This window comes from Zalophus californianus, chromosome 10 (assembly GCF_009762305.2).
Source record: "Zalophus californianus isolate mZalCal1 chromosome 10, mZalCal1.pri.v2, whole genome shotgun sequence".
NCBI classification, from domain to species: domain Eukaryota; kingdom Metazoa; phylum Chordata; class Mammalia; order Carnivora; family Otariidae; genus Zalophus; species Zalophus californianus.
In genome coordinates, this window is record NC_045604.1 from 35929761 (window position 1) to 35954528 (window position 24768).

Genomic DNA, 24768 nt, shown 5'->3' on the forward strand with positions numbered 1-24768 from the left:
TAGGTACAAATTCTACCTCTGGAGTTAAATTGGATGAATATTTAGCAGTATAGAGATAAACTCAACCAAATATATTTTGGTTGGGGGAGGAGTCTGAGTGGAGGAGAAAAAAGACAGGGCTTAGTATCTGAAAAAGTACATTTTTTCCTATGTAGATTGATCACAATAAAATTCAGTAGATAAGAAGTGGTAGAAGTAGCAGGTACCCTAAAATCTATATCTATTATTTTTATATAACATTTTCTATTGAAAGTTAAAAAAATACTTATGCCTATTGTTTTAGGAGAGAAACTGGGTTACTTAGGGAGTTACTAGCAGGTGTTCTTTAAATCAGATTTTGTGGTGTTTTTAAAATTTAGTGAGCATCTTCATGAAATTAAAACTTTATGATAGTGATTGAAACATAAATTGTGGGGGCGCCTGAGTGGCTCAGTCGGTTAAGTGTACAACTCTTGATTTCAGCTCAGGTCTTGATCTCAGGGTCATGAACTCAAGCCCCAGATTGGGCTCCACACTGGGTGTGGAGCCTACTTAAAAAAAAAAAAGAAAAGAAAAGAAATGTGAATTGTGCTTAGAGTCTCATAATTCACTTTCAATCCTTAACATATCATGTAAAACTCATAAATTGTACTCTTACAAATCATTGTCCTATAATTGATTGTTGCAGCCCTTCTTTTTGAATCCTCAAAAGATGTCCCATAATTCCTTTAATAAATTGTTCCACCGTAAAATAAAAAAACACCTCTAAACTTTTTTTTAATGTCAGAGCATGGCATGTTATACCATGTTAAACTCTGTGGAGATTTCCCCTTTCATTCATAATGGTATATATTTAAACAAAGAGAAAGTCTATACTGGGGAAAAAATAATTGGTCTGGGGCAGGATACCTTATTTAAATAGTGCTAATGACACTCCACCTTTTTTGGAATTTGTGGACTTGGGGCCCAGAAATTTGGCAGACTCTGTGAGCCATAAAGCTTGGAATTTCTCAGGAGTCACGTTTTCCACCATAGGGATAAAGTTACCCTGTGGTGAGCAAGAAAAATGAAGACGACATGCACAGAGAGGGGTAGAGAAAAGAGCCAGAAAGTGTAGTGATAGCATTCAGGTTCCCAAGTTCAGCGGATACTGAGGCCCAGCTTTATTTCTATACTTTTATCTTTATAATTAATTTTCCATTTTCCTTAAGCTAGTTTAAGCTGAGTTGCTCTCATTGGCAAAGTTACCAGAACAAATAACTAATATTATAACTGTTTCCATGACATTATGATTCATGAAAGAAATGCAATATTAATGGTTTTAACTAGATTTTTCATTAGATTCTTATATCCAGCTACATCTTAGATAATTGCAACTGCTAACAAAGCTTAAAGTTTAAAAATGTCTCTTTTGCTCAAAGACTCAAAATCCCTGGGTAACATAATTTAATGCCTACTAAATTTTCCAAAACATATTTTTTTATATAGGTAATTGTTAAGTCTCCATTTCTATATATACAACTATATATCGCTAGATAGTATTTTTTTTTCATTCTTTTAGTGACTTTGGTCTTTTTCAATTGAATAGCTTAAGTTAAATAAACGAAGGTTCCAACTTTGAAAATAATTTGTTTCTAAAGAGTAAATTGGGAACTTTTATAAATTGGAATATACTTTTCCCTCAAGGTATTATTGCTATTAATGGTGGTAGGTGATTTTGTTGGCACATTAACTAATGCAGGTGACATTACTTTTCACTTTCCCTTTGAGTTGGCCTTTCCACATAATCTCAGTACTTTCTTTACTAATGTTTTAGCCACACCATTGGAAGACACAAGCTTTGTTGCCCTCCTGGAAGTCAACTATCATTTTAAATAATATTTTTGTGAAATGTTAAGCTGAACCTTAAAATACCAAGAACACATTTATATTTCTGAATCACAAAAAAGGGAATTACTTTGACTTCTTTTATTTTTCTTTTCTCATCTCAGCCACTATCTCCACAACACATGGTGGAAAAATTAGGTAATTGCTTGAACTACATGTTTGGAAACTATTTGGCAAATTTATTAATAAGGAAGAATGAAGAATTTAAAATGCAGCAGTTCTTGAATATCCCCTAGTGCATAAAGGTATATAGACTAAACATAGTTTAGAGGTATAAGGTCAAAATTAGGAAAAATGTCAGTAGGTAGGATGGGTAATTAATAAAATGTAAAGCATTTAAATTAAAATTGACACTCCCAAAATTAAAAGTGTCAAACCCATAGCATACTTTAGAAATAGGACTATATATGTATAAGAAGACTTCTTAATTCCAAGTGGCCACTAAGCAAACAGCAGCTATATGAAATGTTGGAAAGTTAAGGTAAACCATATGATATTGTTCATGACTAGTTTCATAGAAAACTTCCAATTAGAAATGTGGAGAACACAGTTTTGTTTTGTGTTTTTAAAGGTAATGTTAGCAGGGGGAGTTCTGTATTCTAATCTGAGGGAAAATGTCATCAGTACTGAGTAGCCTTGGTCTAAATTCCCAGATTTGACAAGTTTGAGACTCAAGTTCACTACACATACACAAATTAATTTTCTGAGCCAACTGTGGTGATACTAACCTGGGAATAGAAGCTCATATAACTTGGTCATATATACAGTAACTTGTGTGTTGGTGATGAAATAATGATTAAGTTTTTCTGGCTTTCTATACGAAATTCTTAAAAAGGTTGAACAATTGGATTACTCAGAGCCAGCCAGAAACCATGAACTCAGAACTGTCAGTTTCAAGTTCAAACTCATGCTTTCGAGTTCAAGACTTTTTTTTTAAGATTTTATCTATCCATTAGACAGAGAGAGAGAGAGAGCACAAGTAGGCAGAGTGGCAGGCAGATGGAGAGGGAGAAGCAGGCTCCCCGCCGAGCAGGGAGGCGGATGTGGGGCTCGACCCCAAGACCACAGGACCATGACCCGAGCCGAAGGCAGCCGCTTAACCGACTGAGCCACCCAGGCGACCCTCGAGTTCAAGACTTTTTTTAAAGGCAGTTACCTGGAGAACATATCTTTGGCACTATACGTATTTTGCCTGCATCACATAGTTATCTATGGTAAACACACACACAGAGCTTTCCTGAAATACAGACATTTAAATATTTTCTGGGTCAAATTCATTTGTTCCTTCAATAACAACACTTGCTTGTAACCAGCTTTTAGCACAGTGCCTGGTTCAATACATATTCACTGAACTAATGAAAATGGTAAAAAATGAATGTCTATTGAACATAAGCTGTGACTGAGGGAGAGATTATATAAAAGCAATGAAAGACAGTTTCTGCTCTAGATTTACAGTCCAACCTCACTTACATAAGTGCAAAATCTTGTCTTGTGTCGTCCCCAATATAGCTGTTTTGCACTAGGAGTTAGCATTTTGTCTGCATGGTGGAATCAGTAACTCCCTATTCCTCAATGTTTGTTGATTGTCCGGATCCTCAGAGTAACCAAATTAAGTTGTGAGTTGGGTAAATGGTTGAGTGTTTCAGGCACTTCAGGCAAAAATTAAGGGGCCAATTGTTGCTGTGTTCCAGGTTGGCCTGTGACTGTTCATAACACCCACAGGCTTGCAAATTTAAAATCTGTCAAAACGTGTCTGATCCCTACTTTTGTATGGCCTCAAATGTGTGTTTATAATGTGTAGATAAATATCAACTCGTATTTCCAAGGTCAGGGTGGTGGCAAGTTTTATCAGGAATTTGTGTGTGTGTGTGTGTGTGTGTTTACCATAGATATCTATGAGATGAAGGTAAAATATGTATAGTGCCAAAAATATGTCTCTCCAGAGAGAGAGAGAGAGAGAGGGAGTAGGAGGGAGAGGGAGACAGAGACTGAGAGACAGAGAGAGAAACGGAAGCTGCCGTCCTTAGGATGCCTTTCTCCTCTTTGCTTTTTGCCAACTAGCTATCTCTTCACCCCACAGCAGAGATCTGAGGCGAGTACTTGGCTGATTCAGGCACAGCAAGACAAAACCAAAACAGACCTTCAGATTACCAAAATAAGTAGTCACTGGGTGGGAATCCCTGAGCCCAGTCTTCAATTGAGGAGACCTGTCCATGGTACTGACCACATCCTTTCCCTACTCCCTTCCTTCGTCGACTACGGATGCTGCCAGCACCTGAGGAGCGGATGCCTCCGCCGTGGTCCTGGACCTGGAGAAGCCCCGGGCCGAGGGGGTCAGAGCGGCCCACACATGCTCAGTGAGCCTCGGGCCAGAGTCGGGCGCGGGTGCCGGGGCTCCCCGGACTGGGCACCTGTTTTGAATCCCGGCGCGAGGCTCTGTGGGGGTGGCGGGGTGGGGGCGGGGCGGTGTCACGTGCTGGCGGCAGCGGCGACGGCCGGGGAAGGTTCCATTTCTTCCGCGGCCAGCAGTCGGGCGCACAGGGGGCCCCTCTTCCGCCCCACCCCAGTCTGCCCCGCCCGCGGCTCCCCTCCTGGCCGCGCAGCCGGGCGTTTGCGGGGCCGGCCCCGCCTCTCGGGCTGGCTGACTCGGCGCGTCCTCCGCCCGCGCGCCCGCACGCCCGCCCGCCGCCCCCGCCATCCAGTTGGTGCGGTCCATGGCGAGCACATCATGGCGATTGAAGGTAAGTGGAGGCCGGCCGTGGTGTGGGAGGAGGGGGAACGCCCAGGGAGCCGGGCTCCCAGGAGCCCGGGAGGCCGTGGCGCGGGTGGGGCACTCGCCTGCGGGTGGGGAGCGGGCCGGCGAAGCGTAGGGGTCCCGACCGCGTCTCGGGAGACGGGTGGGCGGAGCGGCGCGGCGGGTCAGCCGGCTCGCTCGCTCCGGCCCTGGCGGTTCTGTCGGCCTCAGCCCGTGGCCCGGCTCGGAGAGGAGCCGGTCTTCCTGACAGGTGCCGTGGCTGGCGGTGCCGAGTGGGGCTCCGGTGCGGCCCTGCGGAGCCCGCGGGACGGGTCGGGGGAGCGAGGGACTGCGGGGTGTCCCCCTCCACTGTGCTTCCCCCCGCACTCCTTCTCCCGCCGTACCCGCCTTGCTACCAAACTGGGAGTCCAGTTTTGCTGTCCCAGTCCTAACCCTTCTTAGTGCCTTCTGCGGAACTGACGCTGGATTGCACTCTCCATCCATACCCTTCTGTTTGCTGTTGTAGGGGGCCAGGAAATTTGGGGTGAGATTAATTTCCTCAAGCGTTTTTTTTCCCCTTAGCACTCAAAACTGCTTTTTTTCTAGGAGAATACATCTGAAATAAACGCACACTCTTAGAATCCTGCCTGTATTATAAGTCCACTAAGTGTTACAGTGTCAACAATACTCAGTATTTTTAAAAAGTAGCTTAGTATTTACTGCCCAGCCAGAGAAGGCGGTTGGCATCAGAGTGTATTTTCCTCTTGTTCCAAAAACATCTATCTGGAACGAAGTGTCTGTATTTTGCTTTGTTTTTAAGGAGGATATTGTGAAAATTAACATCACACGTCTAGGATATTTATGTGAAAGACTGCAGCATCTTCCAGCCCCTGTGAGACTCTTAGTTTAACTCAGTTGAAAGTAGTTTGTAAAATTTACCTGTATGGGCGCACGTGTGTACAGATTCACATCATCTGTAACAGATGTTCACGGTACCTCTAGCTATATAATCATTAGCTTAAATTTTACGTGTCTTTCTCCTAAGTAAAACTTAAAGAGGACTTCCCATCTTGATGACTGGCTAATCACCAGTAGCATATACCTCTTTGTCAGATCGTGTGGTCTCCAAAATAACTTGAGCTTTGTGTTTATTTTCATTTTATTTAAGGGATTGATTACCTGTTATATGCAAGACACACATTCAGACACATTTCAGATAACTACTTTAGCCAACGTGATGGAAAGCACTTGGGAACAAGATCTACTTATATAATCTTTGATATTCCTGTTACCCAGAGTGGTACTTTCAAACTCTTTTCCTTACTATGCTTTTAACTAGAGGTTAAAAATACAGAAACCAAATCCACTGATTAATGTTTTGTACTTTATTTCTACAACCAATTTGTGTTTCTTAATGACATGGTAAAGCTAAAAAGTTTATGCAGAAGATGAGGAAAAATTAGCCAGATAGGATCTGGATCTGACCCTGTAACTTCTAATTTCTTGAAATATTTTACAATTTTTCTCTTTTTCTCAGTCTTCGCCCCCCACCCTACCCCCTTGCAGTTAAATGTGATCGATTCCTTTTTTTTTTTAATGTCAACTGATGGCTTTTTTGCTCTGCCTACTACTAGTATATTCAAAGAACAAGATTTTTGAAATTTTCATATCCTAGAGATTCTTCTGTTTCAGATATTCACATCAATTTTCAAATACTTAAGCATTCATTGAAGTTTTCATAATATAAAGATCGGGAATTATATGTTTTCTAGTTTGATAAGAGACTGAAGTTAATATTAGCATTTCAAATAAAGACGTTGGGTCAGGTTAATCTAACTGTTCTGTTTTTCACATACCAGAGCCCATTATTTATATACACCATTCCCTTGCTGTGTTAGGAAGTAAATGAGCTTTGGATGAGGACTTTGTACTAGGGACATCTTAGAATTTTAGGTGCCCAAGGGGGCATCTTATTCAACCTTCTTCCCAGTGAAGGGGCTCGTAAAGCATTCAGTCCCTTCCTTCACCTGTTAGTTCAGCAGCCTTATTGAGCACTAGCTGTACTCAGTGTTCTGTGCTAAATTCTGAGGGGCCATAAAGATGCCTAAGACCACACTCCTTCCCTTAAGGAGCACACGTTGTAGTGGGGGAGACAGATAATTTTAGCCATGCAATTATAATATAGTGTGAACAACAAAAGATGAATCATCTTTTGTATAAAAACATTCAATGACACATGAGTTCAATGAAAATCTGCCATACAGTAACTTCTGTCGATCTCCTTATCCTAGGTCTGCCTTCTGGAGCAATAAATTAAAAGTCCACTCTTCCCAGTGTATATGACATCCCTTCTACCATTTGAAGACAACTTTTGAGAATTTTTTTGCAGACAAAATACCCAATTTTTCCTCTGGATGGTGTGTAGTTGTATGTTTTAGTTTGAAATATGATAGCCATTCCATTCCAGATGTATTGTCGAGTAACATGGCCTTTTTGGAACTGCGTGTTAGCTCAAGATGAGGTTGAAATCAACCAAAACCATAGAATCTCTTCTACCTGGACTACTTTCAAATCAGGTGTCTTCAATCCCTTGCATAGCAAACCAATGTTTTGAATCAAAGAACAAATCATTTGTATCTGTTCAGCATATTCTTATCAGCTATAGCCCAACATTTTAGCCCTTAAGTTTAGATTTTTAAGTAGTAAGGGTTACTTTTATTTCCTCCTCTGTGTAAAACCCGTATTTTACATGCTAAGTAATCACTCATTTCCTCCTTTAATCAGACAGGTAACTGCTAATCAGGACTTCAGACAAATATAATATGGTGGTGTTACCACACTGATCTAATATAATTCCAGTGAGAGGTGAAGAAATTAGTCCTATCTTAGGTTAAGGTACAATTTTGAAAAAGCATTTTGAAATATTGAGTAGTTCACAGAGCCTTATTGTTACCTAGAGGTCCGGTGATAACCAGGTTGGGAATCATTGCTCTACCCTAGCCTATCGAGACCTTTAGTTGTCATCTACTGTCTTAACTCTTATAATGTTGGCCTCTGTCAGTCTGACATTGTTAACCATTTTCTGTTGTTTGTTTTTTTTTTTTGAAATTTTCTCCTCCTCTCTTGATTGCTTCTCAGTCTTCTTTTCATCTCTGTTGCCTGATGTTCTTTGTGTTTCCATTCTTAACCCTGTTCTCATCCTCTTTACATACTGCTATAATTGCACACATTGAGTAATTTTATAATTACTTGTTTATAATTTGTCTTCCTTGTCAATTCCTAGAGGGTAATGTCTTATTTTTGTACTCCTTAAATTTTGCACAGTATCTAAATATAGTATGTACTCAATAAATGTTTTTTGAATTGTTATAATGGAATTCTATACATTATCTACATTGATTGCATCCATTTCCCAGATGTATTTGACCAAAAACCTGCCATTCAGTAACTTCTATCTATCTGCTCACCTTAGTTCTGCTTTCTGGAGTAGTAAATTAAAAATGCACTATTTTTTTAAAGATTTATTATTTTAGAGAGAGGGAGAGAGTGCGCACGCACATGAGGGAGGGGCAGAGGGAGAGACAGAATCTCAAGCAGACTCCCCGCCACGGGGCCTGACTCAGGGGCTCAGTCTCACAACCCTGAGATCATGACCTGAGCCAAAATCCAGAGTTGGACGCTCAACTGACTGAGCCACCCCAGGAGCCCCTATGCCCTCTTAACGCATGATGAGAACCAAATGTTGTATGGAAGTATTGAATCACTATGTTTTACCCCTGAAACTGATAACTACCCTGTATGTTAACCAACTGAAATTTAAACAAAAACTTGAAAAAAATAAAAGTGCACTATGAATAAAAGTACACAGAATTTTCCCAATTTATGTTTTCGGATGTTGCTAGATATCTTGCATTCCAAAATATTTAGTTTGGGACATTCAAAATGTCCCAAACGAAAGTTGTCATCACAGCCACCAAATCCAGGTTCTGTACTCCCCACTCCATGCAGATTTACTATCTGAGTGGTATTTTTAAATAACCAGGGATCTGAGATAGAAATCTGGAAATCAGCCCTGTCTTAAACTCATTCTCCCTTGTTGATCAGTAAGTCCTGCCAAGTGTGCATCTCAGTTTACGATGTTTAGTGCTTACACTTAAGCTTATTCCCCCTCATTAAGAGGCTTGTATTAGTTTTCTAAGCTAGTCTTGTTTTGTTGGCCCTAGTTTTAGGGTTCCTTCCAACCTGTTTTCTGAACTATTGCTAGTTTTCTTTGTAAAATGCAAAACTAATATTTAAAACCTCAGGATAGAGATCTTTAACGATCTGACCTAAGCTCCTCCTTTATTCAGTCCACATCTTTCTGACTCTTCCGTAAGAAGTAACATAACATAATAAAAAAATTGTAAAAAAAAAATAAAATGAATTACCTCAAGTATTAAAAGAAATAAAACTAAAAAAAATATCAGAACACTCTTTGCAAAACTTTTTTGCTGAAGTAAAAATATTCACCTTTATTGTTATTGTGCTGTATATTTACTTAATCTTGCTGGGTAGTATGTTTTAAAGTTGTAAAAGAAGACTATTAGAAGGAATCTGTGTGTGTATGAATATGTATGTATGCATATTTTTATTTATAAAGGCACTTTGTAATTTACCACATACTTATGTGGTATGTACGTATGTATTTTTTAAATCATCAGTACAATTCTGAGGTGCTCTTGAAGACTTGTTGTGACTCTAAGATTTCCAAGGCAGAATTTGGACTTTTGAAATACTGACTTAAAAAACCCAGTACAAACCTGTTATGAGTTCTGAAGGAGAACATCACACTTCTTTCCTGCTTTCAGTGTTACTGTTAGAGAGAGATCATTAGGATGTAAGGGGGGGGGGTGATATGATGAGAAAGGCACGCCTGTCCACAGTCTGTGGCAGAGTGAGGCAATTTTTTGAACAGTTTTTTTGTGTTTTTTTTTTTTTTTTTGGAGGATTTACAGTTCAGTTTAATCAATGATATTCCTAAAAGGGATATTTTGACTTTCAGCAGGAATAAAATTTCTAACGTTTTGCAGAGATTTAGGACATGTTTAGATATGCAGTGTATTTGTTCAGAGACCTCTCTCCGTGAGTACTTTGGAGTATTTTACTTAAGGTTCCTCTCCTAATTCACAAAATGAGGAAAAAGTAGGGAAATAGTTGTATTAAGAAACATTTCATTTTTTGTTGTTTTAGGTAATATTAGAATGTGACAGTGCATGCCAGTGTAGAAAGCAAGAGAACCACATGTTGGCTTATTTGTTGAGTAATACTGTTTGCATTATTGCTTTCTTTAAAGTGATTGTAATGTTTGTCCATAGCGTATGTGCAGTAATGTAGTAGATTGTATTCCTGGATTTGATTTCCATTTAGCTGACTTCATTCTTTTTTTTTTTTTAAAGATTTTATTTATTTATTTGAGAGAGAGAGAGAATGAGAGATAGAGAGCATGAGAGGGAAGAGGGTCAGAGGGAGAAGCAGACTCCCTGCCGAGCAGGGAGCCCGATGTGGGACTCGATCCCGGGACTCCGGGATCATGACCTGAGCCGAAGGCAGTCGCTTAACCAACTGAGCCACCCAGGCGCCCTAGCTGACTTCATTCTTTCCCCCACTCCCAAATCCTGCCTAGTTTATACCTAAAGTGAAAGCGCCTATACAGGGAGAACCTCGGATTGAACAAACTGCTATCGATAAAACATTCTAAACTTCTGAGTAAGATAATTATATGCATATTTGGTATGTATATGCAGTTTTTTTTTTAAGATTTTATTTATTTGACAGAGAGAGACACAGTGAGAGAGGGAACACAAGCAGGGGGAGTGGGAGAGGGAGAAGCAGGCTTCCTGCAGAGCAGGGAGCCCGATGCGGGACTCAATCCCAGGACTCTGGGATCATGACCTGAGCCAGAGGCAGACGCTTAAGGACTGAGCCACCCAGGCGCCCCTGGTATGTATATGCAGTAAAATCTTAATTGAAATCTAACAAATTGGAAGACTTGATTTACCTTTTTTTAAGAGGGAGGAAATAGTGACAATACAGCAAACTGTCATCAGGAATTTATTTAAAAACAAAAGCCTTGATTTACCTTTTTTTAAGAGGGAGGAAATAGTGACAGTACAGCAAACTGTCATCAGGAATTTATTTGAAAACAAATATGTGCATTCAGAACGCTTTCGGGCTGTACTAGAATTGATAATTGCAGTAATCTGAATCATCAGGAGATAGAGGATTTTAATGAAAAATTGTCTTCAGTATTCTGACTTACTAATGTAATAATGCATATTAATAGCTTTAACAAACAGTCTGGTGTAGTAGTCAAAACAAAAGGTGTTCTCATTTAACTAGAAAATTAAATTAAGTAGTATACCTTTTTAATGAGCATATACTTATTCAGAGTTTTATAGTATTATCTTAATGAGCTTCTAAACAGTCCAAAACATAATTAACTCAAAAATTGAATTAAAAGTTGCTCAGAAGTAGGAAAAATGGATTATGTTTATGAACAATAAGTTTACTTTTATAAGATAAAATTTGCACCTCTTGGGAAAAATTATTGAATAAATTCATAGGAATTTATATGGCTCAAAAGATAATGTACTTAGTGCATAGTTTGCAGATTATAAAATACTCTAAGATATTGTTATGAAAAGAGATATAGTTGGTTATTCCGTGTGATGTCAGAGTGGTGGGTGAGTATGTGTCTCAAAACTCAGGCTGTTGTATAGGAATATTATCCATAAAACGAGCTTATAAAAGTAAATAGAGAAAGGACTTACTCAGATTATTTTAACTCTAGTAATTACGCAGTAACAACAAAAAAATAAAGGAATTCTCATTTGGAAGGATTAACTCCCAGGGGACTGGAGGCCTAAAAGTTTTTTGTTTTTTTTTTAAAGAAAAATTCTAAAAAGGGGTGCCTGGATGGCTCCGTCAGTTAAGTGTTGGCCTTTCGGCTCAAGTCATGGTCCCAGAGTCCTGGGATCAAGCCCCACACTGGGCTTCGTGCTCAGCAGGGGGTCTGCTTCTCCCTCTGTCTCTGCCCTTTCCCCCCTGCTCATGCTCTCTCTCCCTCTCAAATACATTTAAAAAAAATCTTTAAAAAAGAAAAATTCTAAAAAGAGGACAAATTAAGGAGTATAAGAAGATTAAACTTATTTGGGAATATTTACACAGGAGAGTGTTTGAAATTAACTGACAACTAATGCTGTAGAAGAGAAGAAAACATACAGAATCTTTTCTGTCTCCAGGTATAAATCTAAGTTTTCTTTGAATTTTGTATTCTACTTGTGAGGAATGCAAAAGGAATTAACATTTTTTGGGTGCTCACCATGGGCCAGGCATCATCTGTCCATTATCTCAGTCGTGGAGAGCAATTGCATGGCAAAGCTTCTTCTCTTGACTGTAGCAGACATCTGTTCCGTTAAAGTATCTTTTCAACATCTTTTCCCTACCATGTGTGGACTTGGTTTCAGTATCCTTCTCAGCATTGCCCTCCACTCCCATTCCAGCAGCTACTTTTAATCCCCAGAATTGGTATACAAAATGAAATCTAGTTTTCATCCTGGGGTTACCATTATTACTACTTTACAAATCAATTTAGTTATTTTTACTTTTTCTTATAAGCACAAGGTTCACAAAGATAATACTAGGTGATACTGTCTTTAAAATTGAAGCCTGAGGGCGCCTGGGTGGCTCAGTTGGTTAAGTGTCTGACTTTGGCTCAGGTCATGACCTCAGGGTCCTGCTCAGCAGGGAGTCTGCTTGTCCCTCTCCCTCTGCCCCTACTCTTGCTGATGCACGCTCTCTCTCAAATAAATAAATAAAATCTTTAAAAAATTTGAAGACTGGGGCACCTGGGTGGCTCAGTTGTTAAGCATCTGCCTTCGGCTCAGGTCATGATCTCAGGGTCCTGGGATTGAGCCCTACATCGGGCTCCCTGCTCGGCGGGAAGCCTGCTTCTCCCTCTCCCACTCCCCCTGCTTGTGTTCCCTCTCTTGCGGTTCCTCTCTCTCAAATAAATAAAATCTTAAAAAAAAAATTGGAGACTGGCTCAGTTCAGAAACCATGATCTTTCCATAACACTCTGCTTTCAGTTAGGCACCAAAATTGGGATCATTCCTTGAATGACTTAATTAGGGTCAAAACTGAAACGTATCTAGGGATTAGTGACTGGTCTAAATGGGTTAAATTGGTTGGGTGGGGGTAGTTGGCAGCATTAATAGGAAACATTTGATGTTTCATGCTTATTATGTATAGCATATGTGTCTGCTGAAGAATTAGCTATAACAGTTTATCAGTGTGACACAATTTAATTTTTGACTAATGCGTATGTTTTGGTGACATCTTTAGATAAGGTAGAATTTAAGGTTTGTTTTAAGATTTATTTATTTTTTTAGAGAGAGTGTGAGTGGGGAGGAGGGTGGGGGAGAGAGAGAGAGAGAGAGAGACAGACAGACAGACAGACAGACTGAGGGAAACAGACTCCCCACTGAGCGTGGAGCCTGAAGCAGGACTTGATCCCACAGCCCTGAGATCATGACCTGAGCCGAAATCAAGAGTCGGATGCTTAACCCACTGAGCCACCCAGGTGCCCCAAATTTAAGGTATTTCTAAAGTAGCCTTGTGGTGTTTGAAAAGAAATTAATAGATCCTGTAAATTGTATTGACTTCGTTTATTGGTCAAAATTAACATGGTAGAAAAAATAAAGTCCAATTTTGAAAAGGACTCCTAGATCCATTTTAAATGAACTAAATCTTTAGGTTTAATTCCATTTTTGTATACCTGGGCATATTTTGATGGGAATATAACATCACTGCACATTTTCCTTCTGTAGGCATAATGGAAAAGTACATACTTTATAAATCCCTCCCACTCCCCTACCCCTCCCACCCCCGCTTAAAAAGAAATTCCCACTTCCCAGGTACACTCTCAGTCATGTGCATCCGTACACAGATACACACATGCACACATAGCATGTCTGCGTGTGCCCACACACATCTGTTTCCTCTTAAACTATGTACTTATGCCAATTGTAGAGGATTCTGCCAGTTTACATTATGCTCCTACATGGGTTTGCCTGAGGGGAAAGATGGTAACTTTGACTAAGCTTGTCATTTTCTATTTCTCATTTCCATGTTGCTGAGATGAACATTTCAAGAGCAATGCTGGTATTATCTCTAAGAATAGTTTTGAGATATTGACTTATTTAAATTACCTTAAAGGATTAGAAAACAATTTCATAATTTTTATTTTTTTCATAAAAATGAAAAACAGTCCATTTTTAAATTTCTTACTGTATTAACCCTAGGGTCCCAATTATTTTTTCTGACAATAAACTAGTGACCCTGGGCAACTTAATGTTTAGTGCCTCAGTTTGTTTATTTGTAATGAGCTAGACAACTTTATTTCCGACTTCTGGTCACTTTTTATATTCTGTCATTCTCTTATGGTCTCTAAGTCTTCATTATTGTTAATGTATTTGCATTAAATTTGATGTGTGAAAAATTGTATAAGAGTTCATTTTGGGGATGATTATTCATTTTAGTAGAAGACTTCTTTCTTTCTAAAGAGATTGACTAATTTATTACTTTAAATAATCATTCCCCCAAATTCGTTCAGCTGTGGAAAACAGTATGGTGGTTTCTTAAAAAATTAAAAATAGAACTGTCATAAGATCCAGCAGTCCCACAGCTGGGTATATATCTAAAGGAAATGAAAATAATATATTGAAGAGATATCTGTGTTTCCATGTTTATTGCAGCATTATTCACAATAGCCAAGATATGGAAACAACCTAAGTGTCCATCAGCAGAAGAATGGACAGAAAGGTGGCATATGTATATAGAACGGAATATTATTCAGCCCTAAAAAGAAGGAAGTCCTGCCACTTGTGACAACATGGATGGACCTTGAGGGCATTATGCTAAGTGAAATAAATCAGACACGAATGACAAATAGTGTGTGGTATCACTTAAATGTGGAATTAAAAAAAAGTTGAACTTGTAAAAACAGAGTGGAATGGTGATTACCAGGGTGTGGGGGATGTGGGGGAATTGGGGAGATGTTGTTTAAGGGTAAAAACTTGCAACCCATTGATAAGTAAGTCCTGGAAATCTAATGCACAGTGTAGTAGTTATAGACAGCAATTCTATGTTATAAACTTAAAAGTTGCTAAGAGACTGGATCTTAATTGTGACTACCACAGACAAGAAGTGATAATTATGTGACGTGGTAGAGGTGTTAGCTAAGGCTATGGTGGTAATTGTATCGTGATATGTAAATATCAAATCAACACGTACACCTTAAACTTACACAGTGTTCTATGTCAGTTATAGCTCAATAAAAATAATCAAAAATCATTCTTCTATGCATTTGATATGCATGTTTGTTACATACATATATCAAACCATCACGATGTTCACTTTATTTATTTTTAATTTTTTTAAAGATTTTATTTATTTGACAGAGAGAGACACAGCGAGAGAGGGAACACAAGCAGGGGGAGTGGGAGAGGGAGAAGCAGGCTTCCTGCAGAGCAGGGAGCCTGATGCGGGGCTCGATCCCAGGACGCTGGGATCATGACCTGAGCCGAAGGCAGATGCTTAACCACTGAGCCACCCAGGCACCCCACGATGTTCGCTTTACATATCTTATAATTTATATGTTCAGCTATACCTCAATAAAGCTGAAATTAAAAAAAATCATTCCTCTTCTGCATTATGCTCTTAAAATCAGTAAACCATTTTTTGAATTGCCACCGTATGTAAGTCAAGATATGCCTTCAGTGACTTGCCTTTTGCTTACAAATTTGATTCATTTGGAAACTTTTCAAATTTATTTTTAGAGATTTTAAACAAGGCATGAAGTTTGTACAAAGTTCACTGTATCTCTGGTTGAAAAAGTATTTAAGCCTTTTGACTCCCAAGCGTATTCATTAAAAACCTGTACATTTAACATATAGAAAGCATATTTTTTTTTCCTTAACGCTCTTAGTGGTCTCCGAAAGGATTGGGGACAAAAGGAATATTGATTTCATTGTCCAATAATAAAGTTTATTTAACTTTCTGTGTTTCTTTTGTACTTTTAAAAGGAAGGTTATTTTTTTTCCTAAATTTTACTTTATTGACTGACATTTGTTTATCCTTAATATTCCTTTCCATTTCCGTAATAATGGTGATTGTTCTTGATTTCTACATGTACATCATTGAAATCTCACTTGGTTAGAATTTTGGTAACAAATACCAGGAAGAGTAGAGCACAGTCTTTTTTTTTTTCCTAGTTATGTGATTTTTGTGCATACTTTGACAAATTTGACAATTACCAATTGACTCTATAAATTTAAAATACAGTAATTATTTGCCTTAGCTTTTTATTCATGAAGTTCTTTCATTTGATATAAATAAATACTTTTAGAAGTGGGAGTTAGCTTTCATGGTCATTTTGTAGTTTTGAGAAAAGTCTTATATAATAGTTTTTATATAAGTTTGTATATGTTATATAATATACATAATAGTCTTACATAATAGTTAATCCTGAGCCTGTACAAACTATGCATTTATATTTAAGCTTAGTTGTGTATACCAAAGCCTAACCAATTTACATTAAATAAGGGGGAAGTCTAGTTTTAATTACAGGCTTTAATAAGTACAGTCTTGTTAACATGAATTAAGTACATAAGGCAAACTACGTTACATTACAAGTGTTTTCTTCTGGAGAATAGGCCTTAATGACCATATAAGAAATATTTTTATGGGAAAACATCAGTGATGGCATTAGTGTATGTTATAGTTACGTTACTGTTAATTATGTGATTCTTCCAAATTTCTCGAAAATGGTTTCTTCTGTAATTTGGTGAATTTTCTCTTTCTCGTTTTTGCGTAGGGTCTTCTCAGTATTAAATCTATGTAGTATATAGGTGTAGCTCATTCTTGCCCTTCAGCAAGTGATCAGTGGTAGCCCACCGGTAATATTCCAGGTCGTAAGGTCTCACTGTACTTACACTGAGGTTTGCTGAATAATGGTTGTTTCATAATCACCGCTTTAAGTTAGGTATTTCTTCTGGCTAAGTCTATCTTCCTGTTAACCAGTGATTAGTGTAGGGTTGATAATAATCACAAACCTGGCATTGTTACAACCAAGTTGGAAGGTAGCTCTAACCTACTTTAGCAATAGAAATACTGTTTTATAGTTTTTTAGCTTCTCAGATGACCTACTTTTTTTGAGTGGATATCATGGTTTTTACCTCTCGTGTTACTGCTGTAAGATATTTCTATTTTCTGTAACTGTTATAAGAAATACACTTAACTATTCATAACTGTTCATAATCTTCTGTAATGAGCTAAGGTTAAATTATTTAATATTTCTATTATGCAAAGTTTAAACATAATTCACAGCATAATTATAAGGTCATGCATATATAGAACACTACAAAGTTTCATTTAGCTTACATTCATATAAAGCAGTGGCATTATGTTTCAGAGTGAAGGAAATACCTATTTCTGTAGAGACTAATATTACTTTATTTTTTAAGTATTTTATGATAGCATGATTTTTATAATTATAATCAAAGTAAGCTTTTGGTTAAATTTGTTTTTATCATATACCTATTTATAAAATTTGTCTTTTTACAGATTTATAAGAGTGGGTAGCTGAAGAACAGGGAAAAGATTGTGTTTTATTTTATACCATATGAGTATGTATGTGATAAAATATAAATAGGGCCTTTAACAGGGTTGACCCTTTCACAGTAACTTATCTGTATATATTTAACCTCAGATACAAAAGAGGCTTCTCTCCTACAATGTTTCCTTCTAGATGATGTGAAGAGGTACTTCACATGTGTGATATGTGATATATGTGAAGAGGTACTTCACATATGTGATATGTGAAGGAAATGGTGATATGATATCTGCTCTTGAGAAGATTGCCATTTAAAAATAACATGCTTAAATGAAGGCTCTTCATTCCAAGACTTTATAAGATCTTAGTTTACGGGTTCAGGAAAATTCTGGATATCAAGTTATATAGTTGAGTTTAAGGAAAATTAGGAAACTCTTTCTCCTGAGGTCATTGGTAAAAGCTAATTTAAAACTTTGTAATAGTCAGACTCACATTATTTCTTCTTTTTAACGTCTAACAAAATTTTTTTAACAGGTGGAGAAAGAACCTGTGGAGTACATGAACTTATTTGTATTAGAAAAGGTAAGTCAATGCTCTGCATGGATATTTAGATACAAAATGAACACTTCACAGCATATGTTAAATTTTAGGAAGATGGCAGATAATTTGGACTTAGAATAAAATTTAATAAATACTAATATTTCCTAGTTGTATTATAGACTTAAGTATCCATAAAGTGCATATTGTTTATTATGTGGTTATTAAGAGTTGTTACTTTATATTTAGTTTTGTTGGGCTGATAAAGCCTGGTTTCTAGCATATTGGTTATTAGACATGGTGAAGAGGCAAAGAATGGAGGGTTTGATTTTTGTTCCCTTTCAGAATCTGGAATCTGAGTGCATGCTGATCTCCCATTGACTTCTGTTCTATTACTGTACCCCATCAGAGAGATGTGAGGAGTTGGTTGAAATTCAAATCGGGATCATGTCCAAAGACCACAGCATCCTTTGACACCAACAACTGTCTATGCTTCCTTAGAAGGAGCCACCTAACAACTGGGTGGTTCAACAAGGTGGCCCCAGGAAAGGTAATTCAGATATTAGGTGGGAGGCAAGGAATCAGGCATTCTCTAGATTTGGAAGAATCAGGAGAACCTTGGGAGTCCCCACATTCATGAGTAACGAGAAAACAGTAAAATGGTGTGAAGAAAGGAAAAGATACACCTGGGGAGGCCAGGGGAGGAAGTCCTCATAAATTTAGTGCTCTTTTCTATTTTTAAACTTGGGAGACTTTATTTTTCTTGCATCTCTCTTGAAAACTGACTTGGCCCTCCCGAGTCTGGTCAGCGAGCAGCGCTTCTCTCCCTAATATTTCACACTAAGGAGGTTTGAGGCGGTGTCAGTATTTGTGATACCTGATTGGCATGCCAGGGAAATGTCAGCATATTTTCAGTAAGTCTTCAACAGGTCTGAAAAGCCTCAGCTTCTTTAGAGTTGAAAAAAATTTCTAATCCTTCTTAGGTGAATTTGTGAGACCATTATTAATGTGGTCATACTACAGTTTATGTGTCACTACCTGTGATTGCTGTACATTTAGAAACAGTCTCCCTCCTTGATTAAAGTGTCGTTTATAATCTACCTTTCCTCTGGTACCATAAAGGAGAAAACTGAAGTCCATTTCCTAAAATCTCAAATTTTTGATTATGATTTTCCTGCTATAACCATTATTGATTTGTCCTTCTTACCTAAAACAGGTGAGAGAGGGGGCAAATGTATACATTGTTTTCTTCCGCTATGTAAATATTTTTAAAACTTCTTCTATAGTATATTAATCCAGAATTACCAAAAATGTTTTAAATAATTTTACAGTTATTATCTTGTCCCACCAAAACTTTTTAAAACACAGAATTTATTTGGTGGGCTAGCAGAAGACACTGTACAAATCACTTGGAATCAAAAGTTGTTAAGGCTGTGGTTAGGCGAAATGAGAAGACAAGAACGGAGGCAGCTGGAAGGTAGAATCAGTGTGCAGAGGAGAGGGTCTTCTGTGGCTACAATGGGAGCATAAAGCCACAGCAGAGAAAATAGTGTAGATAGGGACAGGTGATGATCCGAACATACCTTTTTATTATGGCTCTTCTTCTGTATTGATGTCTTGATTCCTATCCAGGTAGTTTGCAGATAATGCCTTGCCGGTTTTCTCTCTCTCAGTCCAGCCTTTTCACTTCCTTCTGCTTTTCGTAGAATTTTAAATCTGTGATTAAAATTTAAAAAATAATCATACTGTAGCCATGTCATGGAAAATTTCTGAATCTCTATGTATGCCCTCAGCATTCAGTACAGTGTCCTGTTCTAGTGGATGGATGTTCCGTGAGTGTCTAAATATTTCAAAATGAATGCTCAGAGCTAAAGCTTTTACATTTTAAGCTGGACTTTGACAGAGTAGAGCATATGAAGATTATATAAAGTCAAATAATTGTAATTAGTATCAGAGATTCTGGTAAAATGGCATCTCTGACTTCTTTGTAATAGAAATGGCTCCTTTTTACCTGTTTGGCTACTCCTTCTCTGTCTCCTTTGCCAGCTTCTCTCTTCCGTCAGACCTTCAAATACCGTACTGCATCCGAGTTTGGTGCTGGGCTTGCTTCACTTTTCCATCTTTTCCCTCTGTTTGCTTTAATTTAGTTCTCTCTTAAATGCCACACAAATTTATAAATCCAGCTCTGAGCTGTCTCCGAGCTCCCTGTTCTTCCGTCCTGTATGTACTTGATCTTTCTATCTGGATGTCTGCCAGAAACAAAAAACTTAGCACGTCTAAAATGCAAGTCTTGATTGGCTCACACGAGCCTGTGCTTTCCTCGGTCTTCCTCATCTCTGTTAATAGAGCGCCCAGTCTATCCGGTTGCTCAAGTCCGGACTTAAGAATAACTTATTTCACTCATTCTGTCTTTCTCATTTAATATATTAGCTGGTTCTGCCAGTTCTACCTTCAAAATAGATTTTGAAGCCATCCTGTCTTTTCCATCCTGCTGTTGTCCCTGTAGCCTGCATTTCTCTCTTCTCTTGCCTAAACAACTGTAGTAATTTTTTGTCTGGTTTCCCTACTTCCACTCTTCTCTCCTTTAGTACATACCAATGAGCCTTTTTTTTTTTAACCCAATGATCTTTTTAAATATAAATCAGGTTTATGTGTATTAAATGTATATCAGGCTTTAAATGTATGTCCTCTTCTGTGGATTCCCAGGTATAAACCTGGCATAAAATCAAACAGCCTTACCCTGACCTATAAAGCCTTACATTGTAGCATCAGCTCAGAGTCCGAAACGTCGTCTAAATATCATCAACTCCTCATCTAAAATCATTTATATCAGGTGTGGGTGAAACTCTGGGTATGATTTGTCCTGGCTTAAAATTCCTTTCCTATCTGCAGACCTGTGAAACTAGCAAACAAGTTACCTGCTCTCCAAATACAATGATGGAAGAGGCATAGAATAACAGTTACAGACATTTCCATCCCAAAAGTGAGAAAATGGAAGGAGGAAAGGAGTCACTGGTACTTAGCAATTTTGAAACTTGAAACTGGGAGAAAGCTTTAGGTTTCAAGGCCTGGGAATCACACTGCCTAGCTCTTGACCCTGAGGTCTGAGGCTCCACCCTCCGGGTTTAAGACTCTACCCTTGGAGTCATCCGTCCTTTTTCCTGAAAGCTAGCCTATGTTTGCACTGGCTTTCTGCCTGTAGAATTATGCTAGGCCATCGGTCTTCTTGTCTTTTGTCCTCCTGACCCTTTCAGTTCAAGCTGGCAGGATTACATAATATTCTCAAAAACCTTGTCAGTCTTCTCAGTATGTCATAGGGATTCATTCCATTAGACAAGGTGCTCCTCCACAGGTCTTTCCTGGATTATTCCATCTCTTTCTTTGGCTTTTGCTCAGTTTGGGGTTCAGGGGAGATCCAGGAGTAGTATGTTTAATCTCTTCAGAGAGCCCTCTGTGTCACTGAATATTTGTTTTTTTGAGACACTGGCAAAAGGATGTCTAGCTACACCCTTGGTTCCAGAGTGTGCTTTCTTGACGTTGAATCCCTAATTTTAGCATAATTCACAATCTGGATAGGCTGAAGATTTTCCAAATCATGAAGTCCTGGTGCCTTTTTTTTTTTTTTTAAGATTTTATTTATTTATTTGACAGAGAGAGAGATGAGAGAGGGAACACAAGCAGGGGGAGTGGGAGAGGGAGAAGCAGGCTTCCCGCGGAGCAGGGAGCCTGATGCGGGACTCGATCCCAGGACCCCGGGATCATGACCTGAGCCGAAGGCAGACGCTTGACGACTGAGCCACCCAGGCACCCCTTCCTGGTGCCTTTTTACTTAAAAATTTTTCCCTCAATTTATCCGTTTCCTCCCGAGGTTTACTAAAAACAGCATGAAGAAACCTGGCTATCCTTTCAGCACGTTGCTTGGGAAATCTCCTTAGTTGAATATCCAAGTTCACTGTAATTTCCATATAACTGAAGGGCACAGTTTAGCCAGGCCCTCTGCCACTGGGTCATAAGGATCTCCTTTCTCCGGGTTCCAGTAACCTGCTCTTCCTTTCTTTCTGACTTCTCACCAGCAGCACCTTTAACGTTTATGTTTCCATAGTGGTTCCTTTATGACTGTTGAGGTCTTCTAGATCTAAGACCGTATAGGTTTTTTTTGTTTTTTTGTTTTTTTTACCGTGCACCTCATTTTTTCCCCTCAGTCCTCACTAGCAGAATCATTAACACCTGTGTTTCTACTAAAAGGCAATAAATATTTCTCAAGGCAGTTTAGGCTTTTTCTGTCATGGTCCTCAGAATTCTTCAGACCTCTCCCCATTGCCTAATTCCAAAGCCACTTCCATATGTTAGGTATTTGTTACAGCAGCACCCCCCTTTCAGGTATTGAAATCTGTATTCATTTCCTACGGCTGCTGTAACAAATGACCACAGCTTTGGTGGCTTAAAACAACACAAGCTTATTCTCTCACAGTTCTGGGGACCAGAAGTCCAAAGTCAGTTTCACTGGGCTAAGGTCAAGCTTTTCTTTGGGAGGCTCAAAGGGAGGCTCTGTTTCCTTATCTTTTCCATCTAGAGGCCACCTGTGTTCTGTGGTCTGTGGTCCCTTCCTCCCTTCTTCAAACTTGCCACTCCAGAAAGGCTGCATCTGATGTTCTGTTTCTTTTTTCTCCTACTCATTCGGATTGCCTACCTCCCTCATCTGAGGACTCTTGTGATTACATCAGGCCTAGTAGGATAATCCACTCTAATCTCGCTGTCTCAAGATCCTTAACACAACGAAATATGCAAAATCCCTTTTGCCATTTCGGGTAGTAGTTACTGGTTCTGGGGATTGGGACATGGACGTCTTTGCGAGGCCCTTGCTCAGCCTAATACACTTACATAGTCTGAGCCCTACCCACTTCATGTTTTTTTGTTCTGTGTATACTGCTTCTTACCCATATGCTTCAGCTACATTGGTTTTATTTTTCTTCATTAAATGTCCAGGCTTGTTTCTGGCTAAAGATTTTATTACAGGTTATTTTCTCTGCCTGTAATACTCTCCCCCACCAGCTCTAAGTGACTGACTCCTCTAATCCTTGAGGTCTCATTCCAAGTGTTACTTTCTCAATAACACATTTCCTACTGACCATATCTAAAGTAGGCCTTTCTGTTCTTTAATCTTAATGATATCATCCTATGCATTTAACGTCTATCTTAATTGGCACTTATCACTTATATAGGTTACTTAGTTTTTTGCCCGGGAGGAACTCTATGTCCCTCCATCAAATATAAGCTCTAATTGGGTAGGAGCTTTGATTGATTTGTTCACTGCTGTCTCCCCAGTGCTGAGAATTCCATAGAACATATGGTAGATACTTAATAACTCTTGTGGAGTTAATGAGCGAGTGATTGAATTGGATTTAGCTGAATTAATCTTGAATAATTTTATTCGATGCTTACCAGTTAGGAGGCATTTATTGAATACTTTCTCTATGCAAGTACAATCCTAAATGTAATGACGATGAAGATTTCTTTTTTAAGTAATATTTTAAACTAGATAATATAAAATTTTCTGCAGTAAAGCACCTAAAAACACTTCAGAAAATATTAGCATATATACCTTTAAATGTATTTTTAAGCCCAGAGAAAAGTTAGGGAACCATCAGAGTTAAAAAAATATGGAGGTTCATCAGGGAAATACAAATCAAAACCATCTTGAGATACCATTCCACCCCCTCTAAGGATGCCTAAAATCAAAAAGACAATAACCAGTGTTGATGAAGATGTAGAGAAATTGGAACCTCAAACGTTACTGGTGGGATTATAAAGTGCTACAGCCACTTTGGAAAACAGTTTGGCATTTCCTCAGAAAGTTAAACATAGAGTTACCAGATGACCCAGAGATTTTATTCCTAGGTATATAACCAAGAAAATTGAAAACTGTGTTCACACAAAAACCTGTATTGTAATAGTCATAACATCATCATTCATAATAACCAGAGTAGAAAAAAACCTAGATGCCCATGAGGTGATGGATGAATTTTGTTGACTAAACAAAATGGGGTCTATCCATATAAAGGGGTATTATTCAGTAAAAAGGAATGAGGTATTAATACATGCTACTATATGGATAAACCTTGAAAACATCCTAAGTGAAAGAAGGCAGACATAAAAGGCCACATATTGTATGATTCTGTTTATATGAAATGTCCAGAATAAGCAAAGCCATAGAGGCAGAAAGTGAATTAGTGGTTACCCGGGGCTGGGGGAAAGAGGGAGTGGGGAGTGACTGCTGATGGGTACAGAGTTTCTTTCTGGGGTGAAGAAAATGCTCTGAAATGAAACAGTGGTAGTGGTCGCACAGCTCTGTGAATATACTGAAAACCATTGAACTGTACACTTTAAAGGATGGAATTTATAATGACTTATATGTCAATAAAGCTGTTTTTTTTTTTTAAACCCAGGAACTGAAAACTAGGGCTATAGATTCACAGCCATAGACTTCTCATATGGTGGCCAATAGGCCAATATCTAAGGTAGACACTGTGGGACTTTTTAATCTACCCTTAGAAGGAGGCACATGGTATCGCTTCTGCTGTACTATATTGGCACAAGCATTTGCAAGCCTGCCTAGGTTCAAGGGGAGGAGATTCTTCATGTGAGTAGTGCCAAAGAATTTGTAGCCATTAAAAAAAAAAAAAGTCAATATCCTATATGCTTATGTTAGAAAAGAAAAGAATGAAATTTATGAGACAGGCATTCAGTATAAGAAGTTAGAGCTATCTTCTCATAAGCTATGAGAAAGTAGAAAGAAGGGAAGGGTAAAGATAACACCAAATTAGTTAAATAGAAGCAGAGATACAATAAAGATAAACAGAACGGAAATGCCAGGACTTCGGAAAGCCTTATGAAATAGATCTCTAGGATGGCTAATTAAGAACATAGTACAGAAGCCACAGGTAAATAATGTTAGGCTTGTAAAAGGGGTATAATTGCA

General features: G+C 38.4%; 1 protein-coding gene across 2 annotated transcripts in view; it reads left to right on the plus strand.

Annotated features, from left to right (window-relative positions):
• The first annotated feature begins 4518 nt into the window (after positions 1-4518).
• Positions 4519-24768, plus strand: part of SYT14 (synaptotagmin 14) — a 202004-nt gene continuing 181754 nt past the window's right edge. For both annotated transcript variants that reach the window (XM_027612128.2, XM_027612129.2), the window contains exons 1-2: positions 4519-4607; positions 17787-17834. In XM_027612128.2, the coding sequence (XP_027467929.1) occupies positions 4595-4607; positions 17787-17834 (61 nt within the window). In that variant the 5' untranslated portion in view covers positions 4519-4594. The remainder of the gene's footprint in view (positions 4608-17786; positions 17835-24768) is intronic.